This window comes from Macaca mulatta, chromosome 4 (genome assembly GCF_049350105.2).
Source record: "Macaca mulatta isolate MMU2019108-1 chromosome 4, T2T-MMU8v2.0, whole genome shotgun sequence".
Classification (NCBI taxonomy): domain Eukaryota; kingdom Metazoa; phylum Chordata; class Mammalia; order Primates; family Cercopithecidae; genus Macaca; species Macaca mulatta.
In genome coordinates, this window is record NC_133409.1 from 141075751 (window position 1) to 141090268 (window position 14518).

The 14518-nt window shown below is 40.7% G+C and overlaps 1 protein-coding gene across 20 annotated transcripts in view; it reads right to left on the reverse strand.

Moving 5' to 3' along the window:
* The window catches only part of LOC719662 (adenylate cyclase type 10), a 42206-nt gene that overhangs the window by 24947 nt on the left and 2741 nt on the right, over positions 1-14518 (reverse strand). For 10 of the 20 annotated variants that reach the window (XR_013416411.1, XR_013416406.1, XR_013416407.1 and 7 more), the window contains exons 2-10: positions 13633-14381; positions 12700-12804; positions 9684-9722; positions 8800-8943; positions 6362-6567; positions 6012-6102; positions 5834-5922; positions 5007-5198; positions 3910-4031 (exon numbers count right to left, since the gene is read on the reverse strand). Coding sequence is in view for 11 of the 20 variants with exons in the window: in XM_077999994.1 (XP_077856120.1) it covers positions 3910-4031; positions 5007-5198; positions 5834-5922; positions 6012-6102; positions 6362-6567; positions 8800-8943; positions 9684-9722; positions 12700-12804; positions 13633-14338 (1694 nt within the window). In the remaining 9 variants the exon portion in view is untranslated. Of the gene's footprint in view, positions 1-3909; positions 4032-5006; positions 5199-5833; positions 5923-6011; positions 6103-6361; positions 6568-7043; positions 7164-8799; positions 8944-9683; positions 9723-10579; positions 11195-12699; positions 12805-13632; positions 14382-14518 lie in introns of those variants that run through there. The other 10 variants (XR_013416413.1, XM_077999996.1, XM_077999995.1 and 7 more) reach the window with 7 other exon arrangements.

Consider the following 14518-nt stretch of genomic DNA (forward strand, 5'->3'; position numbering starts at 1 on the left):
ACTCAGCTCACTGCCCCCAAGGTGAAAAAAAGAGACACTTAAGACAAGAAGACCATGCTGTCAGTTCTGCTGCCATATGAAGAGCAAGACTAAAAATTTTTTAGTATTTCATGATGCTTCCTCTGCCTAAATACCCTTTCCCATCTTCTCCATTTGCTGAACTACTTTTCTTCTCAACCTGTCTCAAAAGTCATCTTTATAGTCAAGATTTCTTTGGTGCCTCTGGGGAGAATTAACCATTTCTTCCCATAGCACATTGTTGTAACTCCTATAGCATTTTATTTCTGCACTTCAATTTCATTGTATTAAAGTTAGTTGTTTACTTAGCTGAACTGGTAAAATCTTACTTCTCTTTATGTCCATAGCACTAACACAGTGCCTGGCTCATAACTGTGTCCAAGGAATGCTTGTTGAATGAATGCATTTATGCATGCCAGAAATTCAGCTATTAACAAGTCAATCATGAACAAATAATACTTTTATCATTTAGTTATTTCTTATTTCTTTCTATTATACTTTATAATTCCTCCTTGCTTTTCTCAGCAATCCATATTCCTTCTTTCCTTTAAAACCTTTCTGCATTGATAAAGAATGTATTCTTTATTTGATACATGTAATTGTATATAAAGTATTTCTGGTACTGAAAAACCATAATAATGACATTCTGAGACTGCACTCCCTATATCTCAAAAATATCCTGAAGAAATACTCAGGGAATCATCTTTCCTCTAAATGAGCTAAAAGCTGAAGCTATTTCTCAGATTAGAAAGAGGAACTCAGAGGATGTCTCAAGGTGAACAGGGTCTTTGAAAAAGAAGACATGGAAAGTAGTTTTGGGTCTGAGAGCTGATGTGATGCAGAGAGAAATGAGCAATGGTATCTGCTACCGAGGCCATGTAGGAACCTCTGAAGCTTTAGCATCTGCTCAGCATTTCCAAAATTATCTTCCTTAGAACATTAGCTCCTCTGGATGTTTATAGGTCTTTCTGGAGAAAAGTGTTTGATGACCAAGTAAATTTGGGAAATGCTGACTAAAACTAAATATAACACATTTCTTTCCCATAACACTACTCAGAACCTTTGGTATGTTAATGTTCATTGTGAACCTTGAAGAAGGAAATATAATTTGCGACACTTCCCAGACATATTTGGTCATGAAAATCTTTTCTTTTTTCATGAGCATATTAAGGGATTAATAACATTCTAACAAACACACTTTGGGAGATACTGAATTAGTAATTATCTTCAAGGAAAAAAATCACTGACCTTGAAACTTAGCTTTGAGGCTTTGACATCTGTTTGACTTAGCAGCATAACCTTTCTGGATCTTAGTTTCTTTAAAGAGGTCAAATTTGATGAACTCTAATACCCCGTCTAGTTCTTTTTTTTTTTTTTTTTTTTTTTTTTTGAGACAGAGTCTCGCTCTGTCGCCCAGGCTGGAGTGCAGTGGCCGCATCTCAGCTCACTGCAAGCTCCGCCTCCCGGGTCTACGCCATTCTCCTGCCTCAGCCTCCCGAGTAGCTGGGACTACAGGCGCCCGCCACCTCACCCGGCTAGTTTTTTGTATTTTTTTAGTAGAGACGGGGTTTCACTGTATTAGCCAGGCTGGTCTCGATCTCCTGACCTTGTGATCCGCCCGTCTCGGCCTCCCAAAGTGCTGGGATTACAGGCTTGAGCCACCGCGCCCGGCCTAGTTCTTAACATCTATTATATTCTAAACTAAATAAGATGGAAATGACCAAGTTACAGCCTAAGAGTGACAGAAGACATTCTTAAGGGCATTGTAAGACAGTCTCTAAAGGCCAAAGAAATGACTCTTTTAAGAGTAAGGGCCAAGGGTGGGACCCTTGAAGGCCACAGGGCAATACAAACTTCAAGAACAGAACAGACCAGCACTGGAGGGGATGGCCCATGTGATGGTTAATACTGAGTGTCAACTTGATTGAAGGATTGAAAGTATTAATCCTGCATGTTTCTGTGAGGGTGTTGCCAAAAGAGATTAACATTTGAGTCAGTGGGCTGCGGAAGGCAGATCCACCTTTAATCTGGTGGGCACAATCTAATCAGCTGCCAACGAATATAAAGCAGGCAGAAAAATGTGAAATGAGGGAGACAGGCCTAGCCTTCCAGCCTACATCTTTCTCCCATGCTGGATGCTTCCTGCCCTCAAACATCGACCTCCAAGTTCTTCAGTTTTGGCATTCGGACTGGCTCTCCTTGCTCCTCAGCTTACAGACAGCCTATTGTGGGGCTTTGTGGTCGTGTAAGTTAATACTTAATAAACTCCCCTTTTTTAATATATATATATGTTCTATATAATATATAACATAATTATATGTAACTATATATATATATGTATTAGTTCTGTCCCTCTAAGAGAACCCTGACTAATACTGCCCAGCATATCCACACTAGAGACAAGACTGGGAGGTAGGATGTAGGAGTATCTGCAGATCCCACCAAACCTGAAAGAAGTGTTAACAGCGTTAACATGTATTTGCCTTGGGCAAAGAGTCTGAGCATCTATTAAGCAACTGTAGCATCTTTCTTGTTTCTAAAATACGGCTTGGATCAGATCATCTCTAAATTCCTTTCCAATATTAACATTCTATGAGTGTGTATCTATAATTATATCACATTAATAGCATATTTGATTCTTTTGGGGAGCATTTGCATTTTATAAGAGGCAGCTGGGGGATAAGTAATGAAACAACACAGGATTTGAAGACTGAAGATCTGGGTTTCATTAAAAGCTCTGCTATACGCTAGTAACTTCTCTTCTGTGACCTTAATTTCCTTAATGTATAAAAGAGGGGCATCACACCTATAGTCCCAGCACTTTGGGAGGCTGAGGTGGGAGATCACTTGCACTCAGGAGTTTGAAACCAGCCTGGGCAACATAGCAAGACCTTGTCTCTACTAAAAAAAAATAAAATAAAATAGCCCAGTGTGGGGCGTGTGCCTGTAGTCTGAGCTACTTGGAAGGATGAGGTTGAGGATGCAGTGAGCCGTGATTGTGCCACGGAACTTTAGCCTGGGAAACAGAGCAAGACTCTGTCTCTAAAAAACAGCAAAAAATAAAGAGGGATACAAATTTTCACATTGGTAGCATATACTAAAGTATTCTATAAATGTTAAAGCACTATTTACATGTTTGATACAATTTTTATCCATTTTGAATTAAGTTATGGCAAGCAAACCAATCTGATTCAATGTTAACACTGGAAGTAACTATTTTAAAAATTCATTCATGTACACACTTTCTCCATAGCTTTCTATTTTAAAAAGTCAATCGAAAACTTCCAACCAACTTTATCATAATGCAACTAGTGGGAAAATAGATTTTTCTATACCTTCATCTGGGTTAGGTTTTGTGAAAGGTGGTTCGGTGAGGGGTGGATGTGGAAGAGGGAGATCAGTTCAGTTTAAGGGCCAGAAAAGGCAATAAGATCTGTGAAAGACCCAGAATGAAAGCCAAGACAGCGCTAACCAGCTATGGTTCCTTACTATCTAGGTAATTTCTCCACAACTTCTCTCATACTCTCTCTTGTAGACAGGCAGCCTTTATTCTGTATCCTCTCCACAGGGATGTTATTTGCATCATATTAATTTACACATTTGCTTGTTCCTTTGCAGTGTTCTTGAATCTTGGTATGTTTGTTCTGTTTCTCTCCTTTTCCTGACCCGCTGAATGGGAATGTATCTTTATTTCCCCTGGGTATTCAGTACAGAGATCTGTATCTGGTGATTTCTTAATAGATCTTGTTTGCTCACTTTCCTTAGCATGTTCCCTTCACATTAGGCAAATTCTGGACTACTTGAATCCCTGCCACTTGTTACTGCCTCCTACCCTGCCTGAAGAGCCCCTGGGGCCTGAGAAGCTCCTCTCTGCCCCACCTTCCTCCTTACTTGGTCTTAGCAGGATTCTCCCAGCAGAAGCTAAAGATGCTGAAGGAGCTCTCCAGGGCATGTGCACACTCGTCTGGCTTCTTATCACCAGGAAGGCCGAAAACACAGAGGAACATGCAGCCCTGGGATAGATGACAAACAAAGAAATGAGACACTTACCTGGGAAAGGAATATGGCTTGCCTAAACTAAACCAGCTCCCCTGAATGAACCCAGACCCTATCCTTGAACACTCTCCTGTTGGAAATATAGGATTCTACATGATTCATAAAATGGAAACTCTGGGCCACAGCAACATAGACTTTTTTTTTTTTCTTTTTGAGATGGAGTCTCGCTCTGTAGCCCAGGTTGGAGTGTAGTGGTGCGATCTCGGCTCACTGCAAGCTCCGCCTCCTGGGTTCATGCCATTCTCCTGCCTTAGTCTCCCAAGTAGCTGGGACTACAGGCACCCGCCACCATGCCTGGCTAATTTTTTTGTATTTTTAGTAGAGACAGGGTTTCACCGTGTTAGCCAGGATGGTCTTGATCTCCTGACCTCGTGATCTGCCTGCCTTGGCCTCCCAAAGTGCTGGGATTACAGGCGTGAGCCACCGCACCTGGCCAGCAATGTAGACATTTAAAAAATCTTGATTTCACTATTCAAAGAGCTGAAATTTAAAACACAAGAAAAACTGCTATCAAGAACTTTTCAAAAATTTAATTTCTAGTATATACCTTGAGCTAAGTCTATCTGCCCACATTTTCATCACTTATAACGTCAAGTATTAAGATTCTGCTTTTTTTCAAGATCCTTAATTATCTGAGAAAGACCTGATTACATTTACTTTACTACTAGAACCAGAAAAACATTCTTTATGCTTCACAAGGATTCTTCAACAAGAATTCAATAAAAAATGACATGGAGAGTAACCCTCAGTAACCCTGAAAATTAAACTAACAAGAACATCCCATTTCTTAATTAGCATTAGTTGAAGTTTTAATGTAATATAGCTTGTTACAAAATAAGTAGCAGGGAATTTGACTTACACTTGTGTTATGTGGGAGGACATCACTCCTCACTCACCTTTAATGCTGATGGGTCAAGTTCCCTTGTACTTACTTTCTCAAACATAAAGATCCGACTCAGCTGGCCACCCCCTTTCTCAATGACTGTGGAGATGTATAAGGCAGACTCCTGGATAAGATGACACAAATGCAACATCCATGCTGTCTTGTGGAACTCCAGGCTGACCAAAACCAGAGTCACCGTACGGAATTCAGATACATACTCTACAGGCTGGCCTTCATCAATCTGCAAAGACACATTGAATTACCTACCTGTATTTTCAACTATCAGCATCATGTTCAGGCATTTTCATTATGTATTTCATGGTATATATGAGAAAATAACTTAAGGGTCTCAGCAAAAACTTAAAAGAAATTTCAGTATAGAAGATACACAACCCAATGCACTTGGAACTAAAACTGACTAGGCAGAATTCACTGATGAAATCTGTCAAGATTTATTCTCTAAGAGTTAATTTGACACATCCATTAGTCATTACACTCTTACTAAGGAATTCACATATATGCGTATATATATACAATCAGTCAACTTATATTTACCAAACATACACACTATACCCTTCTTACAGTGTACTAAATTGTTGAAGAACAAATTAAAAAACAAATATGGTTTCTACTTTCTAGGATTGAGAAATCTAGCTAAAGGTTTAAGACATGTTCATCACCGTATTATGTTGGCACAGATGGGTAAATCTGCTGGAATTACAATGGGGTGCTGGAGATTAACTGAGTAATACAAAAAAGTTGTCACTTACAATTGTACACCTAAGTTTATATGCACGCGTGCACACACACACACACACACACACACACACACACACACACACAGACTATACGAGGATTCAAGAACTAGGAAATAACCTTCTTCAAAAGGTTTTTCATTATGTGTTTCCGCAGCTTTTGGTCAAGATCAGAGTGTGGATCCAATTCCAGTGCAGTTCTTAGAGTCTCTGAGAAAAGAAAAATAAAAGGTCCCTGGCCATGTGGAAAATTAATGTTTAAAATTTGGGGCTTAGGTAGAAAGGACAAAGTAACTTACCAGCACTTGTACGGTAATGTGGTAGATAATCGAGGCACTTGTCAAAATGCTCATCAAAATCAAATGGGTCAATGATCCGCATATCTCTTAACTACAGAAAGGAAACTGCTTAATTCTGTGCCCCCACACAAGAAAGGCTGAGGATTCTATCACCCTTGTTTGCCTTTTATCTCCTCAGCCTCACTGTTCTACCTCATCCATCTTCATAGGAGAATATTCCCAACCTCCCTCCTAAATTGAGTTCCAATGGTCGTTGGTTTGGCCAGGCAATATGTGAACACTATCAGAGCATTGCCCTGTGTAATAGGAAGGCCTTTTCAGGATGTGAATAGATGAAGCTAGCCTCCTACCTTCACAGCTTCATCCTCCCTCATGATTTCCACTTCAAACATATACTGCTCGCAGAGCATCCAGCAGTTCCAGGATAGGACAATCTCATTTGCCTGAGCCAAACGCTGAGCTAACCGGACATCATCTACATCCCGCCCAATCACCAAGAGGTATTGCTGTCGCTCATCTCCAACAATAACCTGAGAAATCCGACCCGCAGACAGACCTATCCAGAAAAAATGAGATAAATGGAGAATAGTCAAACTCAATTGGGAAACTATGCAACAGGAGGGGTCTGGAATCCCCACATGGCTCTATGCATCATGCCAATCTTGTTACTGCCCTCAGCTGCAGAAGTCTTAGGTGAGCTAACCTTTAAAAATAATACCTTACGGGACAAAAAACCAAACACTGCATGTTCTCACTCATAGGTGGGAATTGAACAATGAGAACACTTGGACACAAGAAGGGGAACATTACACACTGGAGCCTGTTGTGGGGTGGGGGGAGGGGGAGGGATAGCATTATGAGATATACCTAATGTAAATGACGAGTTAATGGGTGCAGCACACCAACTTGGCACATGTACACATATGTAACAAATCTGCATGTTGTGCACATGTGTCCTAGAACTTAAAGTATATATATATATATAAAAAAAAAGAATGGAAAAACAAAAAACAAACAAAAAAATAACAATACCTTACGACCAGGTGCGGTGGCTCATGCCTGTAATCCCAGCACTTGGGGAGGCCGAGGCAGGCAGATGACCCGAGGTTGGGAGTTCGAGACCAGCCTGACCAACATGGTGAAACCCCGTCTCTACCAAAAATACAAAAAAAAATTAGCCAGGCATGGTGGTGCGTGCCTATAATCCCAGTTACTCAGGAGGCTGAGGCAGAAGAATCGCATGAACCCTGGAGGCAGAGGTTGCAGTGAGCTGAGATCGCGCCACTGTGTGCCAGTCTAGGTGACAGAGCGAGACTCCATCTCAAAAAAAAAAAAAAAAAAAATTCTTCCCCCAGATTTCCTTCTCTTATGTAATACACCTGGAGATGGACATTTTGTCTGTCTGAAGATGGTGAAGGAGAGTAGTGGAAGAAGAATGGACAAAGGGGCACAAGGAGACTTTTTGAGTGATAAGTATGTTCACTATCTTTATTGTGGTGATGGTTTCAAAAGTGTATAAATATGCCAATGTATAGTATCAATTATCCTTAATAAGACAAAAACCAAAAGAAATGAAAGATGGCAGGACAAAAGAGATGCCATATAAAACAGAATATAATTCTTTACCACTGCTCCTCAAAACATAAAAGAACAGCTGGAGCCAACTTTTGCCCTTAAAGAGGTTTCTGAACCCTTGTGAAGGAGCTTTGTGTATTGAACTTCCCCTCCAATCCTGACTCTGCCGTTGGTGAAACTTTGGCCTCTGTATATAGCTTTCTTTTATTATATTGTGTTATATTTTTGATTCTGTCAAGCACTAACATAGTTCAAAAACTAAACTATAAAGAATATATATTTTAAAATCTTGCTTTACCTACATGCCCATCTTTACTATTTTCCTGATATTAGTAATTTTATTAGTTTCTTGTATATTTTTCCAGTGTTTCTATTTTCCTCCTTACACAGATGGTAGCATACTAAACATGCTGTTTTGTATCTTACTTTTTTTCACTTAACTATATCTTGGAGATACTGCCATGTCAAGACATCTTATTTTTTTTAAAGTTGCAGATAATCTTATTGAGTATACATATTATTTACTTAACCAGTCTCCTATAAATAAGTTGTTTTCAATGTTTTAAAATTACAAACCATATTACAATCAATAACCTTGCATGCGCAACATTTCATATGTGTGTAGGCATACCTATAGGATAAATGTCCAGAAGGATTGTGAGGTTAAGGAATAAATGTACTTGTAAGAGTAAATAGTATAGATGGTATGTAAGTGAAAACAAGACTTTTTAATATATATTTTTATATGGTTTAGTTTTTCTTGACATAAAAAGTACAATAAAGACAATAAAAATAAATATAATAAAGATTGCCAAGTCACCCTTATACCATTGTTCACTCACAGTAAGAAAAAGCTCATTCCTCAGACTCACCAGAGTACATTGTCCAGCATCTGAAGTTTTGCCTATCTATAGGTAAGAAAGGTAGTCAGTGTACTTCCAATTGGCATTTTTCTTATTAAGAATGTTGATCATCTTTTGATGTGTTAAAAGACATGAGTTTCCTTGTCTATATACAATTTACTCATGGCCTTTGTCTATTTTTCTCTTAAGAATATTATTCTTGATTTCTAAGTGCTCTTTCCCTAGTAGAGCCATTCACCCTTTGTCTATATGAATTGCAAATATTTTTTTTCCCAGTTTATCATTTATCTTGAGGTTTTTATAGTGGGTTCCCCCTCGCCCAGTTGGATCACTCTTTTAGGAGGTACTACCTATCTTTAACTGCAGGTCCTGGCCTTCTCTGGTGTGATAGATCCCAAATTTCTCCTGTATCTCCAGACTGCATTTTGCCACCAAGGTAATGATGTCACTCAGTTGATTTTGTTCTACTCTCCAGAGTGCCAGGAGCATGTTCCCTGCAGAGACACAGGATAGGCTGACGGGGACCAAATATCTAGTCTTACTTGGTCCAGGGCAAAGTCCCAGTAACGTAGAAGATCAACTTGACCCAGTGTGGATATTATGTAAGTTATCAGGCAAGGTTTCTTGGTTATATACATTATGCTAGGTTAAAATACTGCTTCAGATCCTCAAAATCATCCAGTACATAAAAACATAACTAGGTAGAAGTTTAAATGATCCTAAGGATATTTTTGGTAATCTTCCTTCCACCAGTACACTAACAGAGGAGGAGAGGTACTAGCAAAAGGTTCATAAAAAGTGGGTTCAAGTTCATATCTAATTTGATGGCTGGTTTTATTATGTTTAAATAAGGAGACAGGCCAACTCCAGGGCATACAGCTGTTAGTGATCTTGAGTTCTCCAGATAGGACATGCTTGACTCCTCCCCATCTCATGCTTAGCTTCTGCTATTAATGACCAAGTTTCTCATTAGTTTTCTCAAGAATGCTTTATTGGCACTTATTTTGCTGTCCTTCAATCTAAACAAAAATGCAAAGCATGTGAGAGTTTAATTTGGGCAAAGCTTTTCCATTAGACTGGGGGATCCTTTGAGGCACAGACTATGTCTTCCTCATCTTGGTATCCAGTACCTTTTAATCAAACAATGCTGAATAAACCAATATGCTGAATTCCACCTAAATATAGTCCTCCTCACTCACAGTCTTTTATGTATTTAGAAAAACTGAAAAAATACCTGTGATATTTAGGATATCCCCTCCAAAACAGAGAACATCTGAAATCAAGTAAGAAAGAGAGAGGAAAATGAGTCAAAATCAGATATAAACCAGATCAGGGCAGAATCATATATGGTCAAAAGAATGGCCTACTGAGTTTATCCTCATGTCATTCTTGTCCATTTGCTCACTCCAAGACTCAGGTTCCTTCTTCCTTCTAGTCATTTTCTCCCCAAATCTATCTGCACCTACATACATCTTTTCTAAAATGGAAGTATTCCTGCTCTCTTCAAAGCCACCCCATTTGTGATAGGAATCTTATCCCCTTTTACCTTCTCGAGAACTTCACACTGTTCCTAATCTCTCTACTGAAACATTCTCATCAATAGCAAAAAACAAAACCAAAACACACAAAAATAACCCACATATTCTTGGCTCTACCTTCTCTTCTGCCTATTAGCTCCATTTTTTTTCCTGCTATATTCACAACAAACAAAACCCCAAATCTCAAAAAGTTGGCTACATATATTTTCCTCATAAATGTTTTCTCTGCCATTCTTTTTCTCAGCTTACTCCAATCTGACTTCCATCTCCACTACTTCAAATTATCAAGGTCATCAACAGCATTAATCTTGCTAAATTCAATACTTCTCTGACCTCACTGTACTTGACAGCTGTCATTTTCAACCCAGCTAGCTGCAGCTTTCTTCTAGAGACACTACCTCTCCTTTGGCTTCAGGAACACAATATCCTACCTCACTTGCTGTTTGTAGTCTCTTTTTCAGGTTCTTTCTCCCTTATCATAATCCTTCCCTGGAGTTCCTCAAGCCTCAGCCAAAGGCTCTTTCTCTTTATTTACGCTCTTCCAACATGAACTCAATCGGTTCTTAAGTCCCACTTTATGCCATCAACTCACATTTTCATCTCTAACAGGGATCTCTTCTCTGAGCTCCAGGCTCAATCATAGCTGGATTCTCCAATTGAATGGAGTCATTCCCCACTTGAAAGACTTACTGGCATCTCAAACTCAACATATTCAAAACAGAACTCTTGATTTTCTTTCTCAATGTTCAGTCTTTCCTGTCTTGGTAAATGACATGATCAATTCATTTATGAAAGCCAAAAAACTGAGTCCTTTTTCTCACCAGTTCCCACTGAAATTTAATGTATTAGCAACTCCTGTCTGTTGAACCTGCAAAATATATTTCAGGTTAATCTACCCCACGCAGCTCCCCTGCCATACCTCTACACCAACAATCTTCAGTCTTGACTGCACATTGGAATTGCCTATGAAACTTTAAAAGATCTTATTCCTGGGCCAACCTCAAGAAATTCTGATTTAAATGGCCTGGGGTGAAGCTTAGGCATTAAGATTTTTAGTTAGACAAGGTGGTACGGTACCTGTAGTCCCAGCTATTTGAGAGGTTGAGGCAGAAGAACCTTTTAAGCTCTAGAGTTCAAGACAAACTTGGCAACATACTGAGACCCCAGTCTCTTCCAAAAAAAACAAAAAACAAAATATAGAAAAAAGAATAAAACAATCAAAAAGCTCCTCAGGCAACCACAGCTGAGGTTGAGAACCACTGCTCTAGACCAAATCTCCATCATCTTTCCAGGATAATTGTCTCTTCCAGCTTCTATTCGTAAATTCACTCTCCACCAGCATTCAATCTCCACACAGTAGCCAAAATCAGTTTTAAAGTGTTAATCAGATCATATTACTCCCCTGCTAGACCTTTCCAGTTTTCCTTTATACAGAAATATATAATTCCAACTCTTTACTATGGACTACAGAGCTTGGTGATCTCATAGCTACCAACCCCCAACCTTGCCTCAAACCACTCTTCACCCTGCAAGCTACATTTTGGCCTGCACTGGCCTTCTGTTAGCTCCTGGAGTGTGCCGAGCTTTCTCCTGTCTCAGGACCTTTGCACTTGGTATTCTGTCGGAAATGCTTTACCCCTAGTTCTTCACAAGCTGTTCCCCTCATCCTTCATGTGTCAGCTTAAATAATACCTCCTCAGAGGAGACTTCTATGACCACCCTGTCTCATACACTCCCCTATCCTAAAATTATTTTGTTTTTTTTTATACCACTATACTATGTTTATTTCCTTAATAGAATGTAGAAGCTACAATTATTGTTTACTTATTGTCTGTCCCACTAAAATGGAAACTAAATGAAGGTACTCTGTCTTACTTTGCCCTGTATTTCTAGTACCCAGCAGTTGCTGGTATTAGAGTACATACGCGATACAGAATTTTTATCTTCCCCTTCATCCAAACCTATGAGAAAAAGCAAACACCCTTCCATATGTATTCCTTAAGGATAAGAGGTAAGTCAAATAATCAAATTCTTAATGGAGATGCCACAAAGTAATTATTCTGGTGAATCTCAGAATGATGGATAGAAACATATAGCGAGCTGTCAGTAAAGGATGAGAATGTTACCTAAGTACTAAAAGGTATAAGGTCAGAGTAATTTCTGTTGGGTAGGCCTAACCAAAAAGTCCAAGAGTGGGTTCTTGCCCCGCCTACACCTATTACAGTCCATGTCACAGAGTAGGTACTCAAAACATGGGTACTGCACAAATGAGTTTTCTTCCAGATACTGGAAATTTGGCAAATATCTAAAAGCTTAATATATGGCAGAAAATAAGAAAACATCCTATTCCTTCCTCACAGGATCAAAATATAATAATAGAACAAAAAGATGTTTTATAAATTTGGTCTAAATACACACTTGAGATACATTATTGTTAGAACACTTTATTTTGAAATAAAATACAAATGTGCAAAGTAAATTAGCTCCTCCTGCCCCACCTTTGAACAATGAGTCAATAGAATGTAAGACTGGGTAGAATGGCAGATAACAGGCAAAGGTCTAGCTTTTCAGTGGCAACTTGAAAAAACCAAAGATGAATGATGCTAAAGGAATGACCCTTTAGTACCTGTTTTAAAGTACTTCTGGTCACCTTCTTTTATAAACCCTCGGGAGCCCAGCACCACACCTTGTTACCCTACAATGATCACTCACGCTCCACGATGTCACTAATGTAGTAACTGAAGATGTGGGCCAGTTTGTCCATGTCACGTTCCGACTTGCAGGTCAGGCTGAACCTGTCCATTAATGCTGTAAACCCTGACCAACAAAGCAGAAATTACCATGTTAACTCCAAATCCTAACTTTTTGGCCCCTTTCTCCCCACACATCAGCCTGGTGTAAAGGAAACAGATCTCTTCAAGCTGAGTAATTCCTTTATCCATTAACATGGTGTAACTTAGAAACTACTAAGGGCCAGGTTGGTTGCCGCTGCCACTGGGAATCCAGAGGACCACCCTCTCTGCTTCCAGGAGCTGGAGATGGTGCCCTTTTCATCTGGAGCCAGCTCTTTCCCCCACCCTCTTAGGCAGCTGCCTGGCTATGGGAAACAACAGGATCCCTCCTCACGTCTGGCCAGAGAATCACTCACACGGTGAGGACAGGCACCTGGTATTACCCATCTTCATATCCCTGACACAGAATAAATATTTGTTAAATGAACAACTCTAGGAGTGGCTGCTAGATAGCTACGGCCAGAACAATGGCAAGCACATACTTAACGACGCCAAGAATGAATTAATTGAAAGAATAAAATAACTGAAACAGAATGCTTAATAGAAATTGCTCGGGGTTGGGAGACACGGGTTCACAGCCCGCTGCGTGGTCCTGTAAAAATCCTTTCCTCTGAGTTTCAATTTCATCATCTTTGAGGTGAGCTCAAGGGCTGGGCTGGTTCATCCCAAAAGATGTCTTCCCACGCTAAAACGAAGACCCTCAAAGTTTCCTGCGGAAGCCGCGGGACGAAGTTAAACTGTGCCTTAGCTCGCGGGAGGCTAGGTCTGTAACCGTCGCAGCCTCCAGGGGCTTAGACCCAACGGCCGCTTCTCCCGCAGGCCAGGAGGCTGAAGTGCCGGCCATCGCCCTCACCCGTCACATGGACGCCTAGGAGGACTCCCTGGGCCGTGGCGAGCTCGGGTTCCGATCCCCTGGGCTTCCGAAAGACCAGTAGGTCGGGAAGCAGTGCCGCCAAGCGGGCCTCCACCGGCCACACAGGCAGCTTCGCATCCCGCCTGCCAGTCACCATAGCTGCCCGCCCAGGTACCGGAAACAGGGTCCAGCAGCGTAGCAGCCAATCCGCATGGCAGGCTCTGTTGGGGGTCCTGCCGCCAACCAATCCGCGCAGGCTTCCTTGGGGCAACGCCAATCGGAAGCGGCTGCAGTCCCCGCCCCACCACCTTCCCACAACCATCGCGGGCCGAGTTCCGCGGGGAGAAGGGGCTGGAGGTGCTGCAGTCCGCGCTTTCAAAGGAGCAAAGCTGTCTTTTCTACAGGAAACGGGAGAGGTGTAGACGCTCCTGCGGTAAAGCCGTTGATGTGAGATAAATATCGAGAGGTCTTTCCCCCATACCACAGAGTAGAATCTTGGGTCATCTCTGAATTTGTTAAGGACAGGTTCTACTGGCATAAATCTAAGCCAAACCTCAAGCACAGTTTGACTAAATCTATCGAATACTGTCAGTCCTTTTCCTTCATTGTTGTGGTGAGTTTCTCCTTTTATCTGCCAGGGCAGGTCTCCTGCTCTCATCACGCATGCTACCCGGGGCTGTTTGTCTCTCGTGTGTGACAATGGCATATCGGAGGCTTCTAGTCTTTTGTTGCTTAGATTACCAGTGACCCTAAGGTAAAACAGTAACAAGGTGAGCATGCTGTGGATTTTTAACCATCAGAAAAGTACTTTTGTTTTGGTGTTCTGCCAAAACAAAATCTAACAAAATGTAAAAAGTATATCTTCACTACCTGTAATTCTAGAATA